The 27,727-nt window shown below is 37.9% G+C and overlaps 1 protein-coding gene across 1 annotated transcript; it reads left to right on the forward strand.

The window, feature by feature from the left end:
• Nucleotides 1–27,727, forward strand: ccdc69 (coiled-coil domain containing 69). The gene is made up of 9 exons (XM_015379040.1): nucleotides 1–126; nucleotides 13,441–13,504; nucleotides 18,148–18,326; nucleotides 20,497–20,584; nucleotides 21,825–21,898; nucleotides 23,057–23,158; nucleotides 23,248–23,367; nucleotides 23,462–23,559; nucleotides 25,819–27,727. Exons 1-9 carry the CDS (start codon nucleotides 106–108, stop codon nucleotides 25,985–25,987), a joined length of 915 nt encoding a protein of 304 aa, XP_015234526.1. The 5' UTR covers nucleotides 1–105; the 3' UTR covers nucleotides 25,988–27,727.

Consider the following 27,727-nt stretch of genomic DNA (forward strand, 5'->3'; position numbering starts at 1 on the left):
TTTTTTTCATCAGTTTGAAAGTTTGTGAGGAGGCTCAGAGCAGCGGTTGTATCAGGACGGAGCGGCCGAGAGGAACCAAGAGCAGAGCTCCGAGGAGGTGGAGGAATGGGCTGCACCCACAGTAAGGTGAGAAACCTTTAGTACCGCTAAAGGACAAAAGGAGAGTCACAGGAGGAAGTTCTGCTCGTTTGTTCGGATGCTGCTTAGCAGGCGGGCTGCTGCTCCGTTAAACTCCTCCACTGGACCCCACCACATATGTTTGCCGACCTGTAGCACGGTACCAGGGGTTCAGTTCGGATGCTTTGGTCGTTTTCTGCCCAGCAGATAAACTGTGACATAAGCTGAACCTGAGAACATCTGTTTTCAATCTGCTTCGTGTTTGAATCTGAGGTTTTTCCCACGCTGCCCCCCTTAACCCAGACAGACCACCTCAGATTTATGGTAAAAACACAAACCATCTTATTTGGGATAAACTGTGTTTAAAGTAGGAATAATATAAATGGCAGATTCATTTGCATCAACCTGGAGTTTTTTTTTTCTGTCTCTCTTTTGTCAGAAAACAGACCAAACACTGGACAAATGATTGCTGTGACCAGAACCTGGATGACATTTAATCTGGACTATATTCTCTACATGTTTCCACATTTAAATCCAACATCAACATAATCTGTAGTTTAAAAATGTGCTAAATATGCTGTGATAAGCTGCTCTCCAATGTTCTGTCAGCCTCCTAAAGGAAGCTGCTGTGGTTTGGTCTCACTGTCCTGCAGAGCTGCTGGCTCCTCTCAGAGAAACATTAAGTTTGACAGCTGCTGTCCTTTAGTTATTGATAGAAAGTGACTCCATGTAGAGACTAAAAAGAGTCCCAGGGACCTGTTGTGGCTCAGTCCAACTTTGATTTGGACTTATGTGAATCCTTTCCAATCCTCAGCTGAGCTGCTTGTTATGTAGATCTCTACTACTGTCTTTGTTTAATTTATCACAGTTTTTTATCAGTTTAGTTTTAGTGAGAAATTCTTTCAGTTGATATTTAGTTCCTGCCTGAGCCGCATAGCAAAATAATTCCAAAAGCATTTTTTTCCTGCCAACAACCGGATCTAAATCTGAGAAAACTGCTGAACATCCCACTTCACCAGGGTGAGTGTCACTGATGTGACGCCTTGGTAATTTGTTAAAAAATGTCTTGGTTATAAAGGAAAACTTTGGTTTTAGGACAGAACTTTTTGATGTTAAGTGATATAGGATGGTGCGGAACATTGTTCAGGTTTCTCCACCTGTTCGGTTCGTTCAGCAACGGCTCAGTGTAGATTGCTGAAATGAAGGTAGGGTGTTAGGAAAGTCCACACACCATAGTGGAAATTCACTAATTTAAAAAAATCTACAATACAAAATGGATTCTATTGCTTTTTTTTTTTTAAATATCTAAGCACAACTAAGGTGAAGGATCTGCAGTTCAGGGGATTTTTATTATTATTCCGATGATTTTGCAGATAAGGTCATGAATGTGTAGCGCCTCAAAGTTTAAGGTCATTATCTCCAGGGACTCGAATCAAAGAGAGGCAGTCTGATTGCATCATCCGTCAGAAAGGAGACCTTGTTGTAGAAACTGTAATTACTGGAGAGATGTTATCTTAGAGCTGCATCAGTCATCAGATTCTGATCACCTTTTTAAGGAGGCATTTTGGATATTCCCCTCTGGATATATCACCCCCCGTCGGCTCGGTAACCGCACCGGAGCCAGTGTGAGCAAGGGGTTAGCTTAAAGTTAAAGGTGGATAGGGATGTCTGCTCTCACCATAAGCCTGCATCTTTGATAGGTATTACTAGTAACAGTTTATGCTGTTTGTTCTAAATTGGTACAGTTACCATTGATTACCACTCGTTTGATCAAGTCCTCAGAGATGGATAAAGAAATGCTAAAATATTGTGGGGGTTCCACTGTTGAATGGTAATATTCATGATGTGTAGATGAGGTGCTAAACAAAAGAAACTAGGACTGAGCTTTTATCTTTTCTAAACCGAATTTGGGAACAGCAGCACAAAAGCAGATGGATTTCTATTTTTTTTTTTTTTGTAAAGGAGGGACAGATTTGTTGGAAGCCACCTGGAAGCTTCTGGAGTCTCAATGAGGCATGGAAAGGTTTTCAGATCAAGAATTTTTTAATGCGAACCAGACTGAGAGCGTGCACAGGTAAGATTAGGAACAGCTGCTTAATGCTCTGGAATGATGCAGCAGAAATCTGTAGAAAGTGGACAGAAGGCTGTTTAGATTTACAGCTCTGTGATGTCTGAGTTTGAAATGGTTATTTTTAATCTCTGATAGTTTAAGGTCCTAGTTTGCTCTTTCTCTTATTTTGTGTTCTTCTCGCTGACATACTCATTTGGAAGAAGCAGGGAGATTTAGCTGAAACCAGCCATACAGATGATAAAATAAGATATTCTGTCAAATTGTTTGAATCTTCAGTATCCTGTTATATAATGTCCTGACTGTCTGGTATAAGATCACCAATTTTATGCCCCGTCCACACGAAGCCGAACCCTGGCCTAAACGCACAAATTTTTCACCAAACCAGCCTCTTATCCACACGAAGCCGGCGTTTCGGGGGTCTGTAAACGATCTTTTTTTTTTTCAGCCTTCAGAGTGGGAAGATTCTGAAACGCCGTTTTCGCCTTTCCATCTTTAAGCTCTGACCGCATTTTTTTTTTTACACGCATGCGTCATAGCGTCGCCTCTAAACACGCATGCGCGACACAGTATCACAACAACAATGGCGCCGTACTGTGTTGAATGGTTGCTGCTAATGCTACTCACCCTGCTGTCGGGCTTACAACAGAATCTTCTTCTTCTGGAATATCTCCAGGAAAAACAGAGCAATATCGACCACATAGTTCAGCACCTGAATTTGACTTAACCACGAAAATGGACCCGCAGGGCAACCATGTATAAATATTAGTGCGCATGCCCAACATTTCGTCGCTTATTTTTGCTTTGGCACCACAGCGCCACTTACAGGCCTGGCATACATTTTGCAGCGTTTTCATGCATTCGTGTGGACGCTTACATTTATTTTACGTCTCCGTCTTTACGACAAACGTTTTGGAAAATATCAGCGTTTCGTGTTCGTTTTGACTTCGTGTGGACGGGGCCTTAACCTGCTCTGGAGATGCACCAATATGCCAAAATGTTCAGATTTTCCTTTGACGAGCACTGATTGATTATAAAATCAGATCAAACTGGAAAAAAACAAATAAAACAAAACTGCTTTCCTACTTGCTTCACACTTTAAAATGAACAGATAAACATTCCTTGTATATACTTTTAACTAGTTTTAGTTCAGTAAAAATCCATACTTTGAAAGATGGATGCTTTGTTGACTAAACAGAGTTGGACATCCAAGAACACCGGAAATCTTTATCTTCCAGGGAAAGCCTGATCTTTACATTTCTATTGGGCACTCAGAGAGCTGACAATCAAAGGGAAGATTTCAGTTGAAGGGAACAAAAAGGGATACCTTAGCATGTTGACTGTTTCCTAACTCGTTTCTTCATCAGAGAAGCCGTCTCCACAGGCTGTTGTGTAACAGGAAAGCCGACTAAATCCTTGATAAGCTGAGAACAGAAGCAGTTCAGTCCAACAGGCTGAGAGTCCCACCCTGGTGGATTTAACTGGATTATTGTTTGAAACAGACCAGATAAGTTCTGACATCTCGGATGTAAACACTGATTGCACTGTGGCTCTAAAAAGGTCAGGCCTGCATTACGCTACAGGTTTAACTGCGTTCATGTCCAGTCAGGTCAGGGACACCTTTGGCCACCCGTGTTTAACAGTCTGAACCCAAAGTATTGGAAGATATCGGTGAACCTTGTATTAATTGGTTGTGCAGGTTACAGTTAGAACCTGGATGTTTGCTCCCAGTTAGACTGAACTTTTCCATTATAAACAGTCCGCTTGGTTTCAGAATAAAACGGGATGTAGAAACCTTTGAGAAATGTGTGTTAAGGTACCACAGAGCTTTTGTCTGTGGACTGTGATTGGTCCAGATCTGTCTTTGTTTGGATAGTAGCTCCTTCATCATCTTTGTTTCCAAACTGAAGTCTATCTCTTGTCTCTGTTTGGGCTGCTGCTCTCTGAGCTAACTGTTTAAAGAGAAGGAAGGCCCTGGCACGAAGAAGAGGATTTAACTCGGAATGATGAAGCGGCCTCCCTGAAAGCTCCAAAGCTAAACAGGAGGACCAATGGCTTCTAAACACTAGGCTGAACTTTGTGACCTTTGAAGCCTTTCAGTACAGGAAGCAAAGAAAACAGGAAGTTTAATATTTCTTAGAGAGAATACAGGGTTCATCGGCTTATTTTGTGGAATAAAGCTGGGCTGACGTTTTGGTTAAAACCTGCTTCATGCAGTAATGTTTCATTATGACAGGGCCAACTCCTCCTCTTTGAATGTGTTCCTTTTCTCTGTTAAAATAATTAGTGTCTATCAATACAGAGGAGAAAATGCATTTCTCTCTTTCCAAATAAATCATTAGAAAAGTCTGTCTTTATTAAAATAAAGAAAAAGATTTAAAGCTGAACAAGAGCCTTTTATTGATTTTTTTTTTATTTTTTTTTTTTTTTATTTTTTTATCCTCTCTGAATAAACAAAATATAGGTGAATGTAGAGGATAAAATCCCAGCTACACATTGGCACAGAAAAGATGCTGCATTGTATAGAGAAGGAAAAAAAAATCTCTGACCATTGGTTGGTTCAGCTTTGAATGAATGTGTAGTCTTTATTATAGATTCATATGTAAATACAACTCAGCGGGGAGAGCTTCTCTTGAAGCAGAGCTGGGATAGTTGTATTGAAGGCAGAGTTGAAAAACAACAAACAGAATCTTGGTGTAGGTAACTGCGGAATCCAGGTGCTGGAGGATGTAGGGAAGGGCCAAGTTGACAACGTCTACCGACCTGTTGGCTCTGTTAGCAAACTGTTTGGGGTCCAGGAGGGGGTTAGTGATCTTTCAGGTGTGAAAGCACAAGGTGCTCAAAGGACTTCATAACCACAGAGGTCAGGGCGACAGGTCTAAAGTCATTAAGTCCTGTGGTCCTTGGCTTCTTGGGAACGGGGATAATTTGAAGGAGGTTGGCACATGACATGTCGCCAGTACCACCACTCGTTCATGTAGTGGGGGGGGGGGGAGGGTTCGGCATGTAATTTGTGTAAGTCCTTTCTCGAAGTGGTTAATTTCTGCCTCAGTTCTCAGATAACAAAGAGCGTATGAGCAGAACCCTTCATCTCCTTAAAGTCAGCCTCCGTAATCATGACACTTCAGACATTCATAAAAATACTAGCTTCCCTACCGTGTCACACGATTTCCACTGATGTTTCTGCTGAGCAGTGTGATGAGCCTGAACATCCGTCATTGTTTCCTGCATCTGTAAGCCCTGATTAGACTATCGTTTGTTGTATCCACTTCCCAAAAGCCGACACTATTAAGTAAATTCACCAAAGGCTGCCTTTTTCCCCTGATTCTCCGCAAACAACAAATTAGCACAATTATAACCAAAGTTGATACATTTTATGGGCGCCACCATGTTGGTTTACTTGTTTACCTCTACGCCACTAGGAGGCAAGGAACCATGCTAGCTTGATGTGTAAACGGTCGTAAGGAACCAAGCTCGGCACGGTTAAATGATCCAAGCTCGGCATGGATCGGTTTTCAGTGGGTAGTGTAAATGTGGGGTAAGACGCTGTTCTCATGCAGATTCCCCTCTGCTCCTGACTGAGCTCAGGAACGCCATCTCCCCTTACCTCTATTGTTCAGGTGATTCATCCTCCTGTTTTGGGCACTCTGACAAAGACAAAAATCAACTGAGGGCAGGAGAAAGATGCGAATCTAATCAAATATGCAACAACCGGCATTTGAAATCGGGCATCTTCATAACAACTGGGTGGTTGTTGGTTGTGGCTGGTGTAACTGTGGTATTCATTGAACATTTTATAAATAGTATTTGATTAGTTTGCGTAGGGTGGTGTATAGGCTTAACTTGCTGCAATCACATTTGGGCGTTATGGAGATCTAGTCACTAATCTCTGTGCTGCCGTATGGCAAAAGATGTCCGCCTCTACATATGCAAACCCACTCTTATGTAATGATGAGTAGCAATTTATAAGACAAACGTAAAGATTGAGACTTTCAATTTATGAGTAATAATAAATAATGTACATATTGATAGTGTATTAAATTTATGTCAGTAAATCCCTGTAATTAATACACACTGTAACTTTAAGGCAGAGCTGTTTTTTTTTTTTTTTTTTTTTTTTTGATGAACACTGGTTATTAAAACAAGCCTAATCTTTTGGCTTAGCTCCTGTTTTTTCCACATTTTCCCTGGTAATCAATCTCATCTATGCTTCAGCTAGCCTACCCATAGGAGCAATATACCAAAATACTTTTCTCGAAGACTCGTGTCACGCTAAAGAGAGAATTCAGCAATTTCCAGGTTTAGAAATGTTCAAACCGAATTAAGTGTTTTCAAGAACCCCATCAAACAGGGTGAGAAAGGGACAGCTCCAAGAGTTGGTTTTACATACCCATTTGAATATTTTGTTGCCTTTTTATTTAAGACTATTTCATCTCTGAGGGTCAAGACAGAAAATCAAACATAAGAAAATTATTAGATTTTTTTTATGCATATACTGATGTGATTAAGGATGACAAAATGTCCATCGATGAGTCATTTCTACAGAGGCTTCAAAAAAGAAAAAAGCTTTATCTATAAATGTCAATCATTCTACTTTGCTTTGTAACGTTTATTTTAGAGGACTTGTTAAAATATCACCGAGTGAGGTTCTGTGGGCGATTAGAGGTAATAACCGTGTAGATTTGGAACTTAAGCAGCTGTCATCTTAGAATAAAACAGAAACCAGAGCAGATGCATTGCTGCTCCCTGATGTGTTCACATGTACAAACATGTCGCTCCCCCTCCTTGTTCTTCCTCCATGAAGGAGGACAGCTCCACACGACCTACGGACTTTCCACTGATGGCTTAGATAATTGGGAACCCTGGTAAAGCCAAAGATGTTATCCCTCAAAACATTATGATCAAATTCAACCCAATAGCTTTATTGTTTCCCACAAATGCTTAAACCAAGTCTAAATCTAATAAAGAATTAGATTTTCTCAGCCATCTCTTGAAAACTTAGGAACGAAACATCTGCATTTAAAGTCAGCCGCGTTAAAAATGTATCTGCTCTTACAGTGGATTACATTTTGAGACCTCCAACAGCCCTTCAGCCGACTGTTTACAGACAAGCAGCTGGGAGTTGTTGGTTGGTTTGTGAAGATGCTTCTTCAGAAGCTCAGGATGTGGGCCAGCGCAGATGTTTACTGATCAGGGACAAGATATCTTCTTGTAAACTCACAAAATGAATTATTTTCTTTAAGTACTAAGCTTCTTTACAATCTTAATAGGGGAACTCGTACATTTTAAAAAGAGCTCTGAACAGTTCTGCATAGATTTCCACTTTACTTCTCTTATCATGAGCTTTCAATGACCCAGCTGTGAAACCTCTTGCAGTCTGTTGAGTGAGAATCTTTTGAAGAATTTCATGATGGTTCTTAATTTTTTCATCTCCTTCATGCAGTGTTTCTAAATGCTTCCACTGAACCAGCCCCGTTGCATAATGCTACCAATACCATGACTGAACATTGGTACAGCATACTAAGGTGTATATAAAAATCACTCTGAATCTGTCTATAACCCTAATGCACTTCTTGCCATTGTGGCCAAATAACTCCCTCTTCCTCTCATCTAAACATAAAAACTTTCCTCATAAAGAAATGTTATTCATCCCAGTTGGGATCGTTTCCCAATCATACTTTCATATGGATCATGGAATCTGCAGGAATCCAAAATACTTTTAATTCCTTCCTTGATCATCGTGTGATTTTTCTCCACGTTGCCCAATCCAAGAACTCCTGTCAAATAAATATTCATGTTGGCAAAGATGAACCACCAGCTGGACTCTATCATATCACTAACTAGAAGTTAAAGCTGAGTATTACCAAACCTTGATCCCTGAGAGCCGTTAAAGATGTAACATCTTAGTTTTTGTTTAAGGTGGTATCAATAATTCTGAAAAATTTACAGATTTTAGAAAATTTAAGGTAAATTAACATTGCACTTAGTTTTTAAATATCTCTTAAGTTAAATAGTAATGACATGATGCTGGAGGAAATGTTGGTGAGTTAAGTATCCATGATAAGTGGATGGTAATGCCTTCCTGATTGGTTACTTTTATTTGTATTGAGCTTAATTTAATAGAAATTTCCTCATGAGTCCTTTTTTACAGATCATATTTTTCTTTAGTTTTATTTAAGCCCCACCCATGATTTTTAAACGAGCCAATCAGACGGCTGCCTGGTGGTTCTCCTGCATCTGGCTTCTGTACTCAGCTGAGCCGAAGCTGTACTCTGTTGAGATTTATGGCCTTTATGAAGGGCCCCTGCTAGAACACATGCTTCTCCTCACCACCACCTTCTCCCTCCTCCTCCTCTTTCTTGCCTCCCTTCTCCATGCTGTCGTTTTCCAACCTGCAGATGTTTATTGTTCCAGCTCAGTTTGAATAAAGTGTTTATGGAATGTGTGAAGGGAGCAGCAGGTTTAAGGTGTGATTGTTTGACTGAACAGATGATTTCTGCATGTTTGGATCCACGCCTCAGTCAGTGTTTGTGTTACAGAGAGCAGAGCTGGGTGGGTTTTAGAGATCAAGAAATATGCTGCTATGCTTTTTTTGTGAGATAATCCAGATCAACCTGTTCATGGAGCATTTGACTGAAGACAGAAACTAAGAAATAGATTTACAAAATTACGTTCATAAGTAAAAATCAAGAACCGATGTGTTGTAATAGCTGTCTAGCTGATATAAACCATTTTTTAATAGAGGTCTCATTCTGATATCATCTGATACTGATGTCCCAACCAACCATCTATTGGTCTATAACTAACATATTTAGTTGACTGTTGTTCAAAGTTTGACTATTATCACTTTAGGAAGCTTTTTCTAACGTAGGGATGTCCCGATACTAGCTACAACTAATGGTTGTTTAGGTAATCGATCAATCTGTTGATTATGTTTTCGATTAATCAATTTATAATTGGATAGAAGAAGGTTCCTTAAAGATGATTTTTAAGGACAGAAACCAGGTGAAACTGACTCTTTTCCACTTAAGTTCTGGAAAGAACATATATCGACAGATGAAAATGTTTTTTTTTATCTTAAATGCAAAATTTATATTTTTTTTTACAACTTGGTTAAATCAAAGTCAAGGTAATACTGCAATTAGGGCTTGCTATAGGATTTTTATAGTTCATGAAGATTTAAACTTCCACAGCTCAGTGACATCAGTTCATCACTGTTTGTGATGAAACTAGCTCACTTTGTGATAACATCTGCTGCTAACACTTATTGTTATATTTTTATGGTTTGTTGTGTGAGATGATTATTTTACAAATATGATTAGCAAGTGTAGAGGATAATTAAAAGCACAGTTATATTTTGAAAGCCATTGTTTTTATGAAATCTATTTGAGGAAGAAAAGCTGATTAATCTGATTTCATAGGAAATAATTGGAGATTTTTAAGCCCAATTGCCCAACCCTACCTCCGGTGGAATAAACACATACAAACTATGTAATCTCTTTGGCTTGTGCAAGTACTTTCATAGTTGTTTTTGTTTTTTTCTCCTGAAACCCTCAATCTTTACCTCCATTTGTTTGGATTCCTACTTTCTTTCAGCACACACTGCATTTTGTGCTGATAAGACCAGACACAAGACTGGACTGAAATCAAGTGGAAAAAGTCCAAATTCCTAAGGAGAAAACTCTGAATGACCTTCAGAAATGATTAAGAACTGTTGACTAAGACCACCTTAAAAAGATTAAAAGAAAATTGGAATAATATCAGAAGAATCAGACAGTATGAGAAAAGGAGTCTCAATCATAGAACGATTTCCACATAGAGCACCAATCAGAATGGCCAAATATTTACTTCTAGGTATCTGGAAATGGTTGATTTTCATAATGAAACCTTTATATAACCTTTATATAACCTTTATATTTATATATAACAGCTCCTGCTCGACATTTGGAGACATGTTATTCTCCTTCTACTATCAATGAGTCTTTATACTTAGAATAATGGGTCTGTGAAAGTAAAATTGTTAAAGAAAAAAAAACAGGGCTGGAAAAGGTTTGTATAATTTGGCACAACATGTGATGCAATACAAAATCTAATTTCAAAAACATTTTAAAATTCTTCTTTAACCGCACAGTCTTCCCTCTGGAATCAGGTCATATGTCTGAGGACTCCAATGTTTAGCCGCACAAAACATTAGTTCAGCTCTGATAAAAATCTTGGCTCATTTATATTTTGTCCCATGATTAGTTATGTTTTTTCTTATTGGAATCTTGTTTCTTCTGCCTGCCAGTAATGAGAACACTAACAGTGCTCTGCTGTCCTGGAGCAAATAAAGTTACATAATTCCTAATAAAAGAGGGAAAGTTACAGCTTCATTCATGTGGAGCACAATCAGACCCTCCTGTTAAAATTTGACTCCCAACAATCTGGCCTTATTCAGGTCTTCCAGCTGCACATCAGCGTTGAATTAGTTCAAGCTAAATAATTGATCCCCGTTTTTCTTTAGATGGCTTCTCGATCAGATCACACAGGATGCTAATGGATCAAATAGCATTTCTATCCTAAATACTTTTTCATGCTTAATTTGGGTGAAATAATGTCTGGGCAACTCTCAGTAAGGGACTTTTTATTGGTTCTAAAATGTTTTTGAACACTTGTGGGGGTTCAGCTCAACGTTTGACCATAACTACTCAACCATATCCCCATAGATACAATGCCAGAATAGGGCTGGAGTTGCATTTACAGGCCATCTCGTATCTAAATAAGGTAGAAATCAGTCACTTTGCAGGTTGACTGCCTCCTTTTTCCATTCACATACAAGGCTTTTGTTTTGTCTTTAAAAGGAAAAAGTGTGTTTGTTTCTATGGGTTTGCAGATGATGTTGTTGTGTTGATATCGTCAAGCCATCATGTTGGATGTGCTTCCCCAGGCTAAAGGATCAGTATCTCCATCAGGAACGTGTGTTTAAGAATCCATGGTGGAGGATCGGTAGATCTATTAAGGTCTTCATCTGCCGTAAGGAGGTTTTGGTCTTGCCTATTAGAGAAGAAGCAGCTCAACTAGTTGTTGTTCTCTTCATTCTGCACCTAACCTCTGTGTACCTGTATTAATCGGGACCAAACTTTGCTAAATAGATGTCGTCTGTAGGATAGCTGTTGGTTCTCTGAATTGAAGGAGAAAAGAAAATGGAAGACTCAAAAAAATGCATTATATTTATATTCCTTCTTTGCTTGATGGAGGAATGTCTTTATCTACTAACATAATGAGTGTTAAGTCTAAGTGGATGTAGTCTTAAAGATACTAATGTATTTACATTTGCTATATGCAGTTATATAATTGTATAGCATAATCTTAGTTTTAAAAGCCAGTTAAAGTTATCAAAATTGCTCAAATTTAAGGGGGAAAACACACTTAGTGGGTTAATCACTGAGGAGGTGATGTAAACCATTATTTCTTTAAACCACATGCCTTTACCAAACCCAACACTATAGATGCACCAATGTACAACAGACATCCTCTGCTAATGTTTTTAGCAATTCTAAAGTTGCAGCTAACTTTCCTCCAACTATGGAAGCTCTGTGTGTCGCCGTTGCTCTTTGAAATTGTCCCAGAGGGGATGTCAAAACTCCGTCTCCATGGCTCTGACTCCTGACCCCTTTTGTAGTCACTGTTCTGAAGAGATAAAAAAAATAAAAAAATCAGGTTCTTATGACATATGCTGACATAGAAATCATAAATCACTGGTCTCATGGACCAGTTTAATCTTTAACCTTTACAGTTTTACTTCAGCAGTCATTTTAAAACAAAGGTTATGTTGTTACCCATATTGTCAGATATGGCAACCTGCAGCTGCAGAGCTGCAAGTAGTTATTTGGCTCACTTATATTAAATCAGAGGTTTTAAGGCCTGGTCCTTAGGGCCCACTGTCATTCAGAAATGAAACAAACAAAAAAAGAAAATCTCCACAAAAATGTAAAAGTCTAATAGACTTAGACAGGCTCTAAGTCTATTATCCCACTATAAAAAAGGACTACATGGGCTTAAATGTATAATACATGGGCTTAAATGTATAATAAGCATTCATGATTTGAGGATTTAGGGAAAAAAACGGGAGAAAGTTCACATCCCTGCATAAGAGAACCGCTTGTTTGATTTGTGGGCGGTTTTCCATGCTTGCAACTCAACTAGTAGCAGTAGTGGAGTTTGGAGATCCAATCAAGTTCTTAAATCTGTCTTTGCTCTCCTCTAATTTGTCCAGAAGTTCTGCAATTGCACTCCCAACTCCAGGTTTTCATGATCTTAGAGGAGGGTTTGGATCAGGAGAACCAGCGAGTTACCTTCTAGCCATGTTGACCCGTCTCACTGATTCTGGTTGCGATATTTGAGGATGGGATCTTAACAGACCTCTATGGCAGGGGTTGGCAATCCGCGGCTCTTAAGCTCTTTTCAAGTATTTTTTATTTTAATCTGGCTTGCATGAGGTCAAATTTAAACAATAAATGTAAACATTTCTTTCAAGGAAAATTTGCATCATAGCCGTAGAGATCAGTGGTCATAGGCTGTAACACACGTTTCAGCGCAGCGCTGTGCCAGGCAAACGAAGCAGCGGTTGTGTCTCGGACCATAGATCCAAAAAGGGAAAAAAGGAAGATAGCTGATGAGAACAGAAGATTCAAAGAAGAATTAACCGAATCATTTGCTTTCATTGTCAAATGCAGAAGGTTTGCCTACCTTTTTGCTTTGTAATGACAAGTTGTTAAAAAATAAAAAGTAATTTGGAACGGCATTTCCAGGCTGGTCTCATGAGGTGGAAAAGCAAAGATACAATACATGACCCTTCTATGGTGCCTTTTGGATTCTGTACTAAGGAGTGTTGCATTAGGAGCCCCTGCAGTGCAAAGCCAGACATGCTAATTACTAATGATTAATGGATGATTGCATTTAACCCTTATCTGACCAAATATTTTTCCACAGCCTTCTCCCCATATTTCATCTAGTAAAATCCAGGATTTGTGTTTTATTTGGAACACTGGAAACCTTTAGTTGCACTGTAAAATGTCAGAGCTTTACTTGTGAAAGGCCAACAGATTCCCATCTTGCTGACACCACTCTGCAGATGGTTATATGATTTATATACACTTTCTGTCAAAACTGATCCAACTTTACAGCTGTGAGCAAAAACTTTCACCTCTTGGGGTAGTAAATGGTCTCAAAATGCGGATAAATTTAATGTAAACATCTACTTATTTTCTCTACAGAGAAGGAGCAAAGGCAGGAAAGGAGAGAAGAAAAAGAGGGACAGTGGCCGTCAATATGAAGAAGGTGAGTTTCCGTCTGGTTGGACAGTTTTTATATCCAAATACATGAGGTTTGGAAGAAGGCATGCTCATAAACTTTTAATTGCTTCACTTTTAAAGCCAAGATAACCATCAGCTGTTTCTCAGTAGATGTTAAATCAAACCAGGGGTGAAGGATTACTAATACAGTCCCTAAACCAAACCAAATAAGAAAGCAATGCAAGAAAATCTGTTGATTTAATTTTCTAGCAGCTCTTTGACCCACAATTAACAGCAGTTATTTTCTGCATGACTTTAAAGGAAGGATCTCCCACACATAAAGTTGGGAAAATAAGTATTTGAACAAACTGCTGTTTCACAATTTCTGAAAGTGGAGGGGTCTGAAATTGTCATCGTAAGTGCATGTCCACTGTAAGAGACATAATCTATGAAAAATCAGAAATCACAATGTGTGTGTGTGTGTGTTTTTATTTTTGTATTTTTATTTGTCTGATACAGCTACAAATATGTATTTTTTCCACCTTAGAAAATCAATGTAGCCTTTTTTTGCAATTACAGATGTTTCCTGTAGCTTTTCACCTTTGCACACACTGCAGGAGGGATTTTGGCCCACTCCTCCACACAGATCATCTCTAGATCAGTCAGATTTCTTACCTGTCGCTGAGAAACAGAGTTTTGGCTCCAAAGATTCTCTATTGGGTTTAGGTCTGGAGACTGGCTAGGCCATGCTTCTTCCAGAGCCACTCCTTGGTTATCCTTGCTGTGTACTTTGGGTCATTGTCATGTTGGAATGGTAAATGGCATGTACTTATATAGCGCCTTTATTCAAGTCAGGAGACTTGACCAAAGCGCTTTACATTACATTCATTCACACGCACACTCACACAGTCACACACTGATGGTGGCAATCTACATTGTAGCCACAGCTGCCCCGGGCCCTCTGACCACCATCAGTAGACAATGCAGGTGAAGTGTCTTGCCCAAGGACACAACAACACTGAAATTCGGGAGTCGGGGCTTGAACCGTCAATCCTTCGATTTCAGAGCAAACTCCCACATGCAACGCCAATGTCGCCCACTGTCGGAAGACCCAGCTTCGACCCATCTTTAATGCTCTGAGGGAAGGAGATCTCTCAATACATGGCCCTGGCCATCCTCTCCTTAATACAGTGCAGTTGCCTTGTCCCATAGGCAAAAAACTCTCACTTCCAATACCTTCAATGCTACCACCCCATGCTTCACTGGGATGGTGCTATGGGATGGTACTCATCATTCTGCTTCCTCCAAACATGGTTAGTGGAATTATCACCAAAAAGTTCTATTTTGGTCTCATCTGACCACATGACTTTCTTCCATGACTCCTCTGGATCATCCAAATGGTGATTGGCAAGCTTAAGACAGGCCTTGACATGAACTGGTTTAAGCAGGAGAACCTTTCGTGCCATGCAGGATTTTAAACCATGATGTCTTTTATGTATTACCAACAGTAACCTTGGAAACGGTGGTCCCAGCTCTTTTCAGGTCATTGACCTGCTCCTCCTGTCTAGCTGTGGGCTGATTTCTCACCTTTCTTAGTATCAGAGACCCCCAAGGTGAGATCTTGCCTGGAGCCCCAGTGGAAGGGACATTGACACTCATGTTTACCTTCTTCCATTTTCTAACGATTGCTCCAACAGTGGACCTTTTCACCAATCTGCTTGGCAATTTCCCCTTGGCCCTTTCCAGCCTTGTGGAGGTGTACAATTTTGTCTCTAGTGTTAATTGACAACTCTTTGGTCATGCCTATGTTAGTAGTTGGATTCTTACTGATTGTATGGGGTGAGCAGTTATCTTTATGCAGCTAATGACATCAAACAGGTGCATCTAATTTAGGATAAATGGAGCATAGGAAGACATTTTGAAGGCGGACTAACAGGTCTTTTAGGGTCAGAATTCTAGCTGATAGACAGGTGCTCAAATACTTATTTCCTCACTGTTTCTGTATTTTTGATCAGCTCTTTTAAGGTCATAACAAAAAACACATTTCAGTCAGGTTGAGGTCTTTAATTCGACCAGTCCATCACAGAATTTAGTTTCTTTTATTAGCCATCCTGTTTTAAATCTGCTTCTCCTTTTAGTTTTGGGTTATGAGCAAGCTTCTGCTGTTGTACAAGAAGCCTCAATTCTGCTATACAGAAAGGTCATGGTTGACTTCATGATGCAAAGTGTCCATTTCTGTTGCTCTGAATGAACTGAAATAATTTCTTTTACTGTAATATAGCCTAGAGCTGACAGAGCATGAACCTTCCTTCCTCCATGACTTTGAATTTGAGCATTTCAGGCTGTGGTTTCCTCCTCTGACTGTTTTCACATTGCTCACCTTCTTCACTTCCCGTTTCTTAGGTTTCTGTAACGAGGAAAAAAAAAACTTTTGATGTTTTTGTTTCACTTTAAGATAAGTTTAAATACCAAATTGATTAGATTGATTAAGGGTTAAATGAGTACTGTTATTTATGTATTTGTTTTGTTTTAACATATTAGGTCAGTGATGAGTTTATACTTTCATGGTTTATAATACAAGTTAAATCATGAAGAAATCCTCTGGAAGGCATGGGTTGTAAGCCTGACCCATGCCTTCCCTCACCAATTAGATGAAATGAAGATGGTTACCAACAACAGATCTTTTTATTGGGCTGTTGGAGCCTGAACCATCTGCTGTAAAATGTGACTCAGTCAGTTAAAGCTCTCGTTTCCTAACTTCCTGCCGTTTATGAGCAGTTTAAACGGCAGCACAGAAACCACTCATTTCATCCGGGACACGCCGTCATCTTGATAAGAATCAGCTGCTGCCTGCTCACACATAGAGGTGTCAGCAGGCAGCCTGGGTGGGGGGTGAAGGAATATTCCAGTTTTTATAGAAACTATTCAGGATGTGTTTTAATCAGTGCAGTTTAACATCCAGAAGCAACTCTTTCTCTGGATTTCATTCTGATTGAAGTCTAGTGACGCCGTTAGCTCACCTGTAGACAGGCTCCAACCTGTTTCCACTCTCACTTTGTTCTGGGATTATCAGAAAAATACTATTATTTGATTGAAAAGCCCAGAAGTAGAGTTTCCCTGATTTTTAAACACTAATCTGTGATTTTGGAGTTATGTCTTTGAAGGTGTTGCATATTTTGAATGAACTGTCAGCATTCATGTTGAGTTGTACAGTCATAATTACAGCTTTGGTTGAACTTGTGACAGTTGTTGTTGAGCTCATCACAGTTCACCAAAACAGGCGACGTCATTGGAAATGAATGGTGTGTGTGTGTGTTTTAGTCATGTCCCCTCATGTTCAGGAGGTAATCAATTACAGTCAGGCTCCCTTCCTGAATGGTGTGGGGCTGAACTGCTTGACATTTTACAGTAAAACCGTAAGCTGTTGGTATAGTTTCAAAAGTACTGAAGCTCAGATTTTTGCTTGAAGAAAAAAGTCTAAGTTGTTTTTATGTTTGGATGTCATCACATACATTTCCTCTGTCTGCCTGTAGGGGGCTGTTTTGCCTTCTCTTCTGTGTCTTGAGTGGGGAGGGTTTCACTTCTTTCCCCATTCACCTGTTGACAGATTAAACGACTTTTACATTCTTTTCAATTTTCGAGAAAAATTTTTCTTTACAGCAGGATGTGTTTGGTTTTGCTTCATAATCGAAAGAAGTTGGATCAAACACTGCCTGCAAAGGATCTCAGACTTAAGAAGTTTTATGACCCAAATAAAGCCAGCTATTTTATCCATATATAATTTATGGTAAATTTAACATCACTCCCTAACAATATGAAAGATATGGATTGAAAAAAAACTTACCCCAGAAGAGAATATTATTTTAATTCTATTGACTGTACTTAAAAAAACAAATTATGTGTGATTTACGGATTTGGGAATTAGTGACGTCCTCATGCAACTTTTTCATTTCCGATATTGATCCAATCCGATATTAGCGTAAATCATAAATTTTGTTATTCATTTTATACTGAAGAAAAAAGGCTTGATCTAAGTATTACTAAAACAAAAAATCAACAACAAAAGGTATTTAAAACAACTAACCCATGTAAAATGAAACAATGAGTTACAGAAACATTTAGCAGAAGCAGAGTTTCCATCAGCATAAAATAAAATCCGATATCCATTAATAATAAAATTAGACCGATATCATCTTCCAAACATTCAAACATGTTTCCTTACACTTGAACTATGGTCCGATTACAATACAATTACCTGTATTTGCAATATATTCGCAACAACAGCAAGTAGCTACATGTTTCACTCCAGCCTTTTAGGTGGTGGTAATAATAGGCTTAAAGTGGGGAAACAGCCACACAAGAGAGACAAACAGCTAGCATTCAGATTCATGCATGCAAGCACCTTTTTCACACCACACACACATATATATATTATATCATGTTAGTATGATTGCACTATATAAAATACAACACCCCAGGTGCAGACTGTACAAAGAGGCCACTGAGACAATCCAGTACATAACTGCAGGGTGTAAGATGCTAGCAAGGAAAGCTTACACGGAGCGCAGTGGGTGAGGAAGAGTTTTTTGTTTATTTTTTTTATAGTAGAAAAATGTCCTGTTTGTTGCCATCTCAAGCTGTAAGAGCTTAGTTTTGTTCTTATTTTCTTAATCTTTTTTTTTCTTGCAGGTAAACGTTCTTCCAGTGAGCCGGACGTTGGTCTGGAAAAGCAGCTGGAGCGCTTTGAGTGGCAGCTGAAAATCTTAAAGGAAGTGCTCTCAGCCAATGGGAGCTCAGAGAGGGTGGAGCTACTGAAACGTCATACTGATGAAGAGGTGTGTGCCCTTGTTCAGAGCATTCTCGATAAGGTGAGAAAGCCTTTGGCCCTTAAATCCTTTCCATTGCTGTTACACTGTGATGTTTTGGATTTTAAAACATGCTTTGGTATCAGAAAAAGAGAACCAGAGTAAATACTAACATTTTAAAATTATGGTTTTATTTATTGAGGTTAAATAATCTTATAAACTAACATGAGACCCTTGAAAAGAAAAAAATGTCCTTTCTGTTCAGCTTAGATTAACTGTGATTTAAAACAGGATTGTGGAGCTGAGAGCTCAGGGCTGGTTACAGACAACAAGAATAAAGAGAACCTGACTGACAACAGGAAATAGGCAAAACAAAAAATAGGAAGCAAGTTTACAGGCTCAGATTTAAAGTCATAGGGAAGTCATATTTAAATGTCAAATCATTCTGGCTTAAACATGTATATAAATATACTCTTAATCAGATGACATTTTCCCCAAAGTTAGAGAATTTATATAAAAAAAAAAAGAATTAGTCTTAAAATCTTTTTTTTCTTCCCGTTATCTTATGCAGGCCACTTAGTTATACGTCAGCTTGTCCACCTAAATTCAGCCAATCCTATATCAACGGTCATCTGTCAATCATATTTTTTTCAGTCATAGCATCTTGATTCATATGTCGCACCTAATATACGCAACGGTTGAAATAAGATATAAGAATCATTTACTTTACCATTGAGTTACGTCCCAGTGTTTATGGGATGGACGTCTGTCTTCGGCAGGCATAGAGCTAACAGAACTGGCAGCGTTGCGAGGCAAGGGCTCAAACATGTACGACTGTTAGCCTTCTACACCAAACCAAGCTTCTGGCTTCCTCCTCCACAACATCTTCGTCCCCACTTTCCTCCTCTAAATAAAAAATGTATGACGGGAGACTCCTCCACGACCTCCGACACAAAACTCTCCTCCTCTTGCATCTTTCCTCTGTCCATAGCGTTCCTTGACAGTGTCGTTTCCACGTCGCCAAGTTGGTGCTAATTGGTCCCAATGGAATTTCCCATTGGGAACCTACTAGCACTAAGTTATTAACTGGTTAGCAAGATGCTTCCGACAGACCGGCCACAACCAAACATGCTTGTGAACCTTCTGCCACAACAATCCCGCCCCTTTGATAAACGACCAATCACATTCACTTTATTCACTTTTGTAAAGTTGGGCACCACTATGCAGAATTTGGAACTGCAACCCTTGGAACAGGCGCTTCGCTACGACTTTGAAGGAGTGAACAGATGAAAATCTAATGATTTAAGTGAAGGCTGTTGACATCCACATAAATATATTTTCCTATTTCTAATACATTTTAGCAACCAATTTTTTCATATAATCATTAAGGAAATTGGTGAAATTTGGAATAAAGGCTGTAACATCACAACATGTGGGGAAAAATGTGCATATTTGGAAATATTTCTGCATGAACTTGAAATAGTGAGCGTTTTTCCTCCATAATTACAATGCAATAGTATGAAAAGTGCACTTTGTATTTAGTCATTAATTAAATTGTTTATTCATTTCAAATTTATAATTGTGAAAAAGAAAAAGTCAGGGTTAACCTTAAAGTGATGTGGATATTTTTAATGGATATTTTAAAGATTCATGTCAGGACTGCATTTTAGTTCATTTTGCCAGAATAAAAAATCTTTTACTGAATGTGAAATATCTTTATCATCCAGTCTAACGTTAGCAGCTCCTGTTTGTTGCTGTTTTCCTTTTCTTCACTTCCGCGGCTCTTTGCATGCAAGACAGCAAGCCTGGTGCTCTTGGCTTTAGTTGAGGATAGGAAGCTTCAGAAATCCTATGTTTGCAGCCAGGAGTTTGTTTATTCTGCATGTGATTTATGTCTGCAGCCTCAGCTTTGAGTCGGCTGTGTCCTGACTGTGACCCCTGGTGTTAAAAGATCCCCTGATCCAGCAGTCATTCCTTCTGATTTTGCTCCCAGTTAACCAGAATTGTTTGTAATCGGTTAATTAGATCAATTAATTTGATACTTTATTCCAGTCTCTCAACTTCCCGACTATCAGTTTAAATTCCTTGTCTTTTTAAATCCATAAGAAAATACCTAAACTCTTAAAAAGCCCTTCAGAAAGCGTGGAGAGCGATTAACTCAGATCACTCTTTCCGTTTTTTCCTCTAATCCTTCAAACTTTCTGGAAGCTCACTTCTGTTGTATGACCTGCAGGTAAAGACTGAGACAACAGCTGATCTAAACGTTCTGCATGAACGCAAAAGTAAATCAGCCATAGAAGAACATGAGAGACACGTAGAAGGTAAACACTCACCGCTTCACAGTTTGTCTTCCATATATTCGTTTGTCTTGGCTTTATTTGCCTTCCTTTCTATGTTTTGATGACTGCTGTCTTCACATTTTTGGGGATTTCTTTTGTAAAGCTGCTCTCAGGATGGATGAAAACACTTCCTTGTTTTTATTTCAATAATCTTCCTCCCAAGTTTCAGTTTGATGTTCTTCTGTTTCACTGCTTGTCATGTAGCGGTAGAAAAACAAACAAAAATACAGTGCAGTGGAGAAATACATGGAGAGTTTCTCTCCATGTATTTCAACAGTACATCAGTTAAATACAGACCCATGGAGTTCCACAGTTCAGCCCCCTTTAACACATCACACAATGTTTACACAAACACTGTTCAGGTTGTATTGTTTATCAGGTTCTATTTATCTAAGTGTCAAAAATGACCTTTAACCATTGAAATTGTTAAGTTTTTGCTCATTTAACTACTTTCAGACCAGCAGTTTTTTCTTTTCATGGAAAGCTTGTGTGGAAACAAAGGCATTTCCATGTGTCATTTTTGTCTACCTATCGTCTCACTTTATTTACTTACATTATATTTAATCTCATTAATCCTCTTTTGAACTTGCAATTGTGGTCTCTCCTTACAGTCTCCTTTATCTTAGCTAAAGTAAGAAAAAACCAACTGTAGCCATCAGAAGGTTCTGACACTTTTTTTAAATACCTTTGATATGATTTCAAGTAGGGATTGTTAAAGGAGTAACGATGGGCTCCATTTGTACGTGGAAGTTGGAATTTCTATCCTCAGATTAGTAAATTTAATCTGGAAAACTCCTTCAAAGTGTGAATTCTGGGTTTAAAATTTAGGGCAACAGGATTGAAGCCCATTAATGATGGTCATAAAAATTTATTTTTAGTACATTAGGTCAGTTTAATACATATTAGTTTTCACTCTTTATAAGTTAATCTTTTCTAACCCTGTTTACATTTGCTAAATACACCATAGAACAGTGTTTTTGTTAAGTTTGTAACAGTGGAGAATATGAAGCTCTACAAGCAGGGAAACTGGAGCACTAGAACTTCATAGTTTAGGTCAGTTTAGGTGTTCGCAGATTGTCTTCTGTCAATAAATAGCAAATTGGTGTCTTGTGAAATGGCTTTTTGTACAGTTTCCATTTTTTTATGTATTTTTTTTTTTTTTGATGCCATGTTTTATCGTGTGTTGATGCTTCAGTAAGTCTGTTTTTGCAAATTCCTGCAGAGCTTCAAAGAAAACACGAACAGGAGAAAACTGAGCTGACAGAAAGGTTTCAAGCAGCTGAAGACATCCTGAAGGTAATCATCTTAATATCAAAGTTTTTTTTGTTTCTTTTTTTGTTAGCTAATTAAAGGCACACCACTGACTTTGTGACCTAAAGAGTTGAGGCATATGAGATTTTTTTTAAATAATTCCTCAGGCTAATATACAGCGCTTGACACCATCACTGCTACCAGCAGGTAGTCCTAAACCTTAACCCCACCCACGTCAAGAAAGGAACATTTTCAGTTGTTGGTCTGAACAAGTACCTATAAGTTCCCAAAATGTTCCATATTCCTAGGAGATTGTCCCCACAAGGTTACATAACATGGCCACCGTATCACAAACACAGTTTTGTTGTGCCCCTTTGAACAAATCAACAAGATGAATAAAAAAAAAAAAATCAATGGCCTACAGGCATCAATGAATGCAGTCATTCTGCATCACATTTTAAGATTTCAACATCTTTTGTTTATTTTCAGCATTTATAATTGGAGGCACTGATGGCAATTGCCTTAACTCAGTGCCCCCCCTAGCAAGAAGAAAACTATTCGCGTCCCCCTCTCCCCACCGTGATTATCCATCTCTGCATAACATTTTATCCTTATTAACATTAAAGAAAAGAAAAAAAAGAAAGGCATATGGTGACAGAAGTAACAATGAGGGCGCCACTGCCGCCTACTGTAGTGGATGCGCAATTACAATTTAAACTAGTACAGCCAAAAAAGGCTTTTCCCCAGGGTCGCACACTATTTGAGAAGCATTGCCTTAACTAAGGAATATTTTTTTAATATATTTTCATGGTTTCTCATGTGATTAAATGTTTTGTCTTGTTAATACACCTTTTACAACTGTTTCACACGGAGCTTCAGGGACAGACATATCTGAATTTTAGCTGCATATCTGTAGTGATGTGAATGTAGAGCAACAGCTGATAACTGGACTCTACCCGATTTAACAGATTTTTTTTAATATATTTTATCTTCTACTAACTCCTTTTTGAGGTGGCTGGATTACACCTGACACACATGTCAGTCGCACACACGTATATTATTTTTATTATGTTAAGAAAGTATAGTGTTGATCATATAATATTGTTGTTCATTGCTGTGATAAATCTCCTCACCTGGCAGCAGGACCAGGTTTGCTTTTCCTCATCTTCACCATTCATGTTTGTGTTTGATCTTGACCTGAAGGCCAAAGTGGAGCAGTTAACAGCTGAGCTGCAGGTCTACAACGACCTGAAGAAACGAGTAGAGCGATCAACCTTTAAGAAGGACTTGCAGAGAAATATTCAGGTAGTTTTCACAAAGGCAGAGTAATTGAAGGAAAGCCTTCATTTTTTTTTTACATCTGTTCTGATCAAAATGATTAAATTGCTGTTCAGGAGCATGGCAGCCCAGGTGCATTCTGGGAGTCAGAGCAGGAGTCTCTGCTGTTTGTTATTGAGATGAAGGCTGAGCGTGTGCTGGAGCAAAACAGGAAGCTGCAGCAGATGGATGATCTGGTAGGTTCAACAGGTTTTCTGAAATTCTTTGAGCTTTTTTTTTTTTTTTTTTATAAACAGTCTCACTGAAGCCATCTGGATTTTCTGTGTTTAGGTGGAGAAGAATCTGTCTCTGGAGGACCAGATAATTCACGTCCTGCAGCAGAATGAGGATTTAAATGTTCGGATAGACAACTGCCAGACTCTCATTCAGTAAGTATGAATACAGCACCACCTGCTGGTCATAAAGCCTTCCAGCTAAACTGATGTTGCTAGTTGTTTTTATTTTTTATTTTTTTTTTTAAGGGGTAAAAGCTTTTTTTTCCTGGTTGGTTAATAATTTAACAAAAGATAAAATTACAAGGTAAATTAATCTTGCTTCATGTAATGATTTAGAAAATAAAAACACTTTTTTAACTCACTGTACAGGCTTTTTCTCCGAAATTTAGGATGTTGTGAATGAATTAATAGGAATTTATTTCAGATAATTTTAGACAGACAATTTGACAAACGACAATAAATGACCAAATACACACAAAAAGACTAGTTAACATCAACCAAACCAAACACCAATTTCCAAACTAACTAAATCCAACCGAACATAAATAGAAACATAATTTCCCTTTCTCTCACAGCAGTGAGAAACATTGAGTAACAATTACTGCTGATTCTTGTTTCATTCAGAGCTCCAGTTGTTGTAGGATCCAGGATTTTTTTTTTGCCAGTTTGGGTCCCACACTCAAAAATGTTATCGTTGTTTACACAAATTGCGAAAATTTCATTTTGCGCAGAGTTTCTCTTTATAAAATGAATCAATACATTCAAAATCCATTTGATATTTTTCTTATTTCTATCTAATAATTTACTCTAATAATTCTGTTTAGCTATTCATAGAATAACATTTAATTTATTCTTCCATTATATTTATTCTCTCCCCCAAAGACCTATGCATTTTAAAATTTCTGTATGGTTTACTCTTTTTCTTGCAGGCATTTTGTAAACCCTTTGTGATCCATGGAGCTATTTGGAGTAGGGATGCACGATATTGGGATTTTGGCCGATATCCGATATGCCGATATTTTAAAACTCATGTAGCCGATAACAGATATCAAAACCGATGTTAAAGCTGGACAAAAATAAGTAGTTATTGAAAATAGCAGTTTTGTTATCCATTTCTGACACTTTGAAAAATAATATACTCAAATATATTTTCATATGCTGATATCAAATAGATTTTAAAAAACGAGTTCACTTTCAAAATCTCGTGAAATTTCATCGTTCTGTTACAAACTCTCGTGATATTTTGCAAATTCTTGTGAGATTTTGTTAGTAAAATAGATCGATACCACGTCAATATATCAACATATAAAAATATGTTGATAAATTTTTTAGACTTTAGAAACTCAGAAGTTGATCAAATATTGGGTTAAATATCGGTGGGGTGGCCGATGTCCGATATTCAGTTTTAAGGCCGATACCGATAGGGGGCCGATTAGATCGTGCATCACTAATTTGGAGTATTTGTTTTTATGAGAGAATATTAATAATGGAAATTTTTTATTGTATAAGACTTTAAAAGATATTAGGAAAATGATTATATTCTATATCAACATTATCTTCTGGCAAAACAGACTCCTAGTTATGTTTTAATAAATCATCTTTGAAAGATTTGAGTTTATATTAAATTTAGTGCAAGGCAATTTTATTTGTACAACACAATTCATGTTGAGACAATTCAAAGTGATTTACATGAATTAATAGTAAAATACAAGGAAAATAAAAGCAAGTAAAGATAAAATCCATGAAATCATTTAAAAAAAAATTCTATTTAAGCTTAATTTCCAAATAAAATGGTTTGTTTTGCTCTTATTGCTCAAATTTTTTTTAAAAGAAAAATGTCTAATCTGTTGGGAAATGTCCTCCTTTTTTTATGTCAATACTGATATTAAAAGACCTATGTGTTGGTCTGCCTCTGCTCTACCATTTTTATTACTGAAGGCGTCAGTAGGAAAAGTATGGATTAAAAAGAAAACAACAGTCCTTCAGCAATCAGATATGCAGCAGAGAGTCAAACAATGAGCGATTCATCTCCAGTGTGAAAAACAAAAGCACTATCAGTGAAACAGACGGCTTCCAGGTGTCAACAGGCTGACTTGGCAAGAATAGATCTGGTTTAAACCGGACACTATTATGGACAACAAGCTGATTTAGGAACTAGCAGTCGTATCCGTTTAGACCATAATAGAACATGTATGAGTTAAAGATCATTGGTCATATGTAAGATCTTTGAAGAGACTAAACTTTATTTGTTCCAAGTCGAAACACATTGTTTTGAATGTAAAGAATCTATATGAAAGATAGAAATTTTTATTGTCTAATCAAATTAGTGAAACTCACTTTTGTACATCTGGAAAGCAACCTAAATAACCTCTAAAACTCCTTATTAATTTCCTCACCTTCTCTGTTTTCTAGGCAGTTTTCTAAGGAGCAACAGGACCTGAAGGTGGCGCTGGAGAGGCAGATAGCAGTAAACCAGAATCTTTCTCAGGAAAAGGAGCAGCTGATGTTTAAACTAAGACACAGAGATTCATGTCCAGGAATCCACCTTCCAGCCATGATGCAGGAGATCGCCCCTAGATGACCCCAAAACTGTGACTCTGTGTCATAGAAGCTGGTTTACTGCTCAGGATGGAAGGTTCAACCATCTGGGATCCAGTTTATAATCTGGAGTTGCACTGTGATGCATCAGTGCAGGACATTGAAATCAATGCGGGGTGCTGTCACACAGGCATTTTTTTTTTTTAGGTTGTTTAAGTATTTTGTACAGTTGTTTCATCTTTCACTGAAGTCGATTCTGAAACTGGGAGACAGAAGAAAAGAGCAGCACACCTTAGAGAAATGCCAGCGGCACAAACTGCTTTGGTTGTTTCTACAAATACTTTATAAACATGGATGAATATCCAACGATAATGAAAACTGAAACCATTTCCTCAAATCAGGGGTTTGAGCTTTTAAAAGCCATAGTTCATTGTTTTTGTTCTGCCAATAATGAACGTGAGCCAATGACTGAAGCGACGATGTGAGGCCTTCCTCGTTGGGTTGTCTTTGATACTGATCACAATTATTATGTTTTCTGGAGGACTAAATGCTTATTTAGAGTTTAAAACTTTTGACACTGAAAATGAAACATCTGTTGACTCTTTGAATCTATAGCGCCATATTCTGGGCTATCAGATGAAATGCCTTGTTTATCTACAGACAGGATGCTGTAGTTTCCCAGTTAAAGAGTTAAAGTGTCGGTTGTCACATAAATCCATCTTATGTTTTTGTGAAAGTTTTTTAGGATTTTGTTTGCTGAAGATAAACATGATGTCAGAATATTACTTTATCTCTGGAAAGGTGATTTATTGTGCATTATAAAATCCAAGCATTCAGCTTTGACCGTCCCACTGCAGATCTGCTATTTTGGATCTTTAGACTGTTCTGTGCCTTTATACCATGCTGGAAGGTTTGTTACCCTAAACTGAACCAATGTACCTAGATTTAGTTGTAGTTTTACATATTCAATTCATCATTTGCTTTTCCAGCTAAATCCTCCATTCCCCACAAATCCACCGTGTGCCTCTGAGACATTTTCTTATTCATTGCAAAAATAGATATTTAAAGTATTTTGTCATACAACAGTTTTTTTTTTATATAGGGGAATGATTGAATTAGTTGCATCACTATTTACTTCATATGTATCTAAATGATCTTTTCTTTCTGGCTTCATTAAACCGTCCCAGATGATGGTAAGTTTCTAGCTATGCAGTGCGGTTGGATGGTTACATGCAGCATTGAATAAAATACACCCTGGAGGATTTCATTTGTTTTAAACACGGGATTATTAATGATCCAGTTTATTTACTGTTGTCAAGGTTATTGAGTTCATTACATCTAATTAAATTCAGCAAATTAGCTTCAGGTTAGCATGATACCTTCCTATTTCATTTATGTTGCATTATTCATGTTTACTGTCTGGTGAAATTAAGTCAGGAAATATTTACTAGAAATCATAAAAACAGTCACTGCATTATGTTGCATTTGTAATTTGAAATATATTTTTGAACTTTTTTGTATGTAACATTTGTATTGCCAAAAAAAATATAATTTCAGTGTTTTTTTTCAGTATGCACAAGCACTTTGACCAGGATTTTACAGGAATTTGTACTGTAGATCTTTTTTCTTTTTTTTTGGTGTACTGTACAGCCTTGATATTTTGGCTTGTTAGAAAAGTGCATTTTATCTTTTCTCAGCAATTAGTGCAGCCTTTTGTTTATATGTTCATGTAGATACACTTTGTACTTTTTTGGCTTTGAAAATAATAAAGAATGCAAACTGT

Source organism: Cyprinodon variegatus, unplaced genomic scaffold (genome assembly GCF_000732505.1).
Source record: "Cyprinodon variegatus isolate N-32 unplaced genomic scaffold, C_variegatus-1.0 Scaffold10, whole genome shotgun sequence".
Taxonomy (NCBI): domain Eukaryota; kingdom Metazoa; phylum Chordata; class Actinopteri; order Cyprinodontiformes; family Cyprinodontidae; genus Cyprinodon; species Cyprinodon variegatus.

What these genes read in the sequence shown, in the direction of transcription:
- ccdc69 (XM_015379040.1), top strand. Translation starts at nt 106, where the DNA reads ATGGGCTGCACCCACAGTAAG. An exon ending in TTCAGAGCATTCTCGATAAG is followed by an intron (nt 18,327 to 20,496) that starts GTGAGAAAGCCT and finishes TATGACCTGCAG; the next exon opens with GTAAAGACTGAGACAACAGC. An exon ending in ACATGAGAGACACGTAGAAG is followed by an intron (nt 20,585 to 21,824) that starts GTAAACACTCAC and finishes AAATTCCTGCAG; the next exon opens with AGCTTCAAAGAAAACACGAA.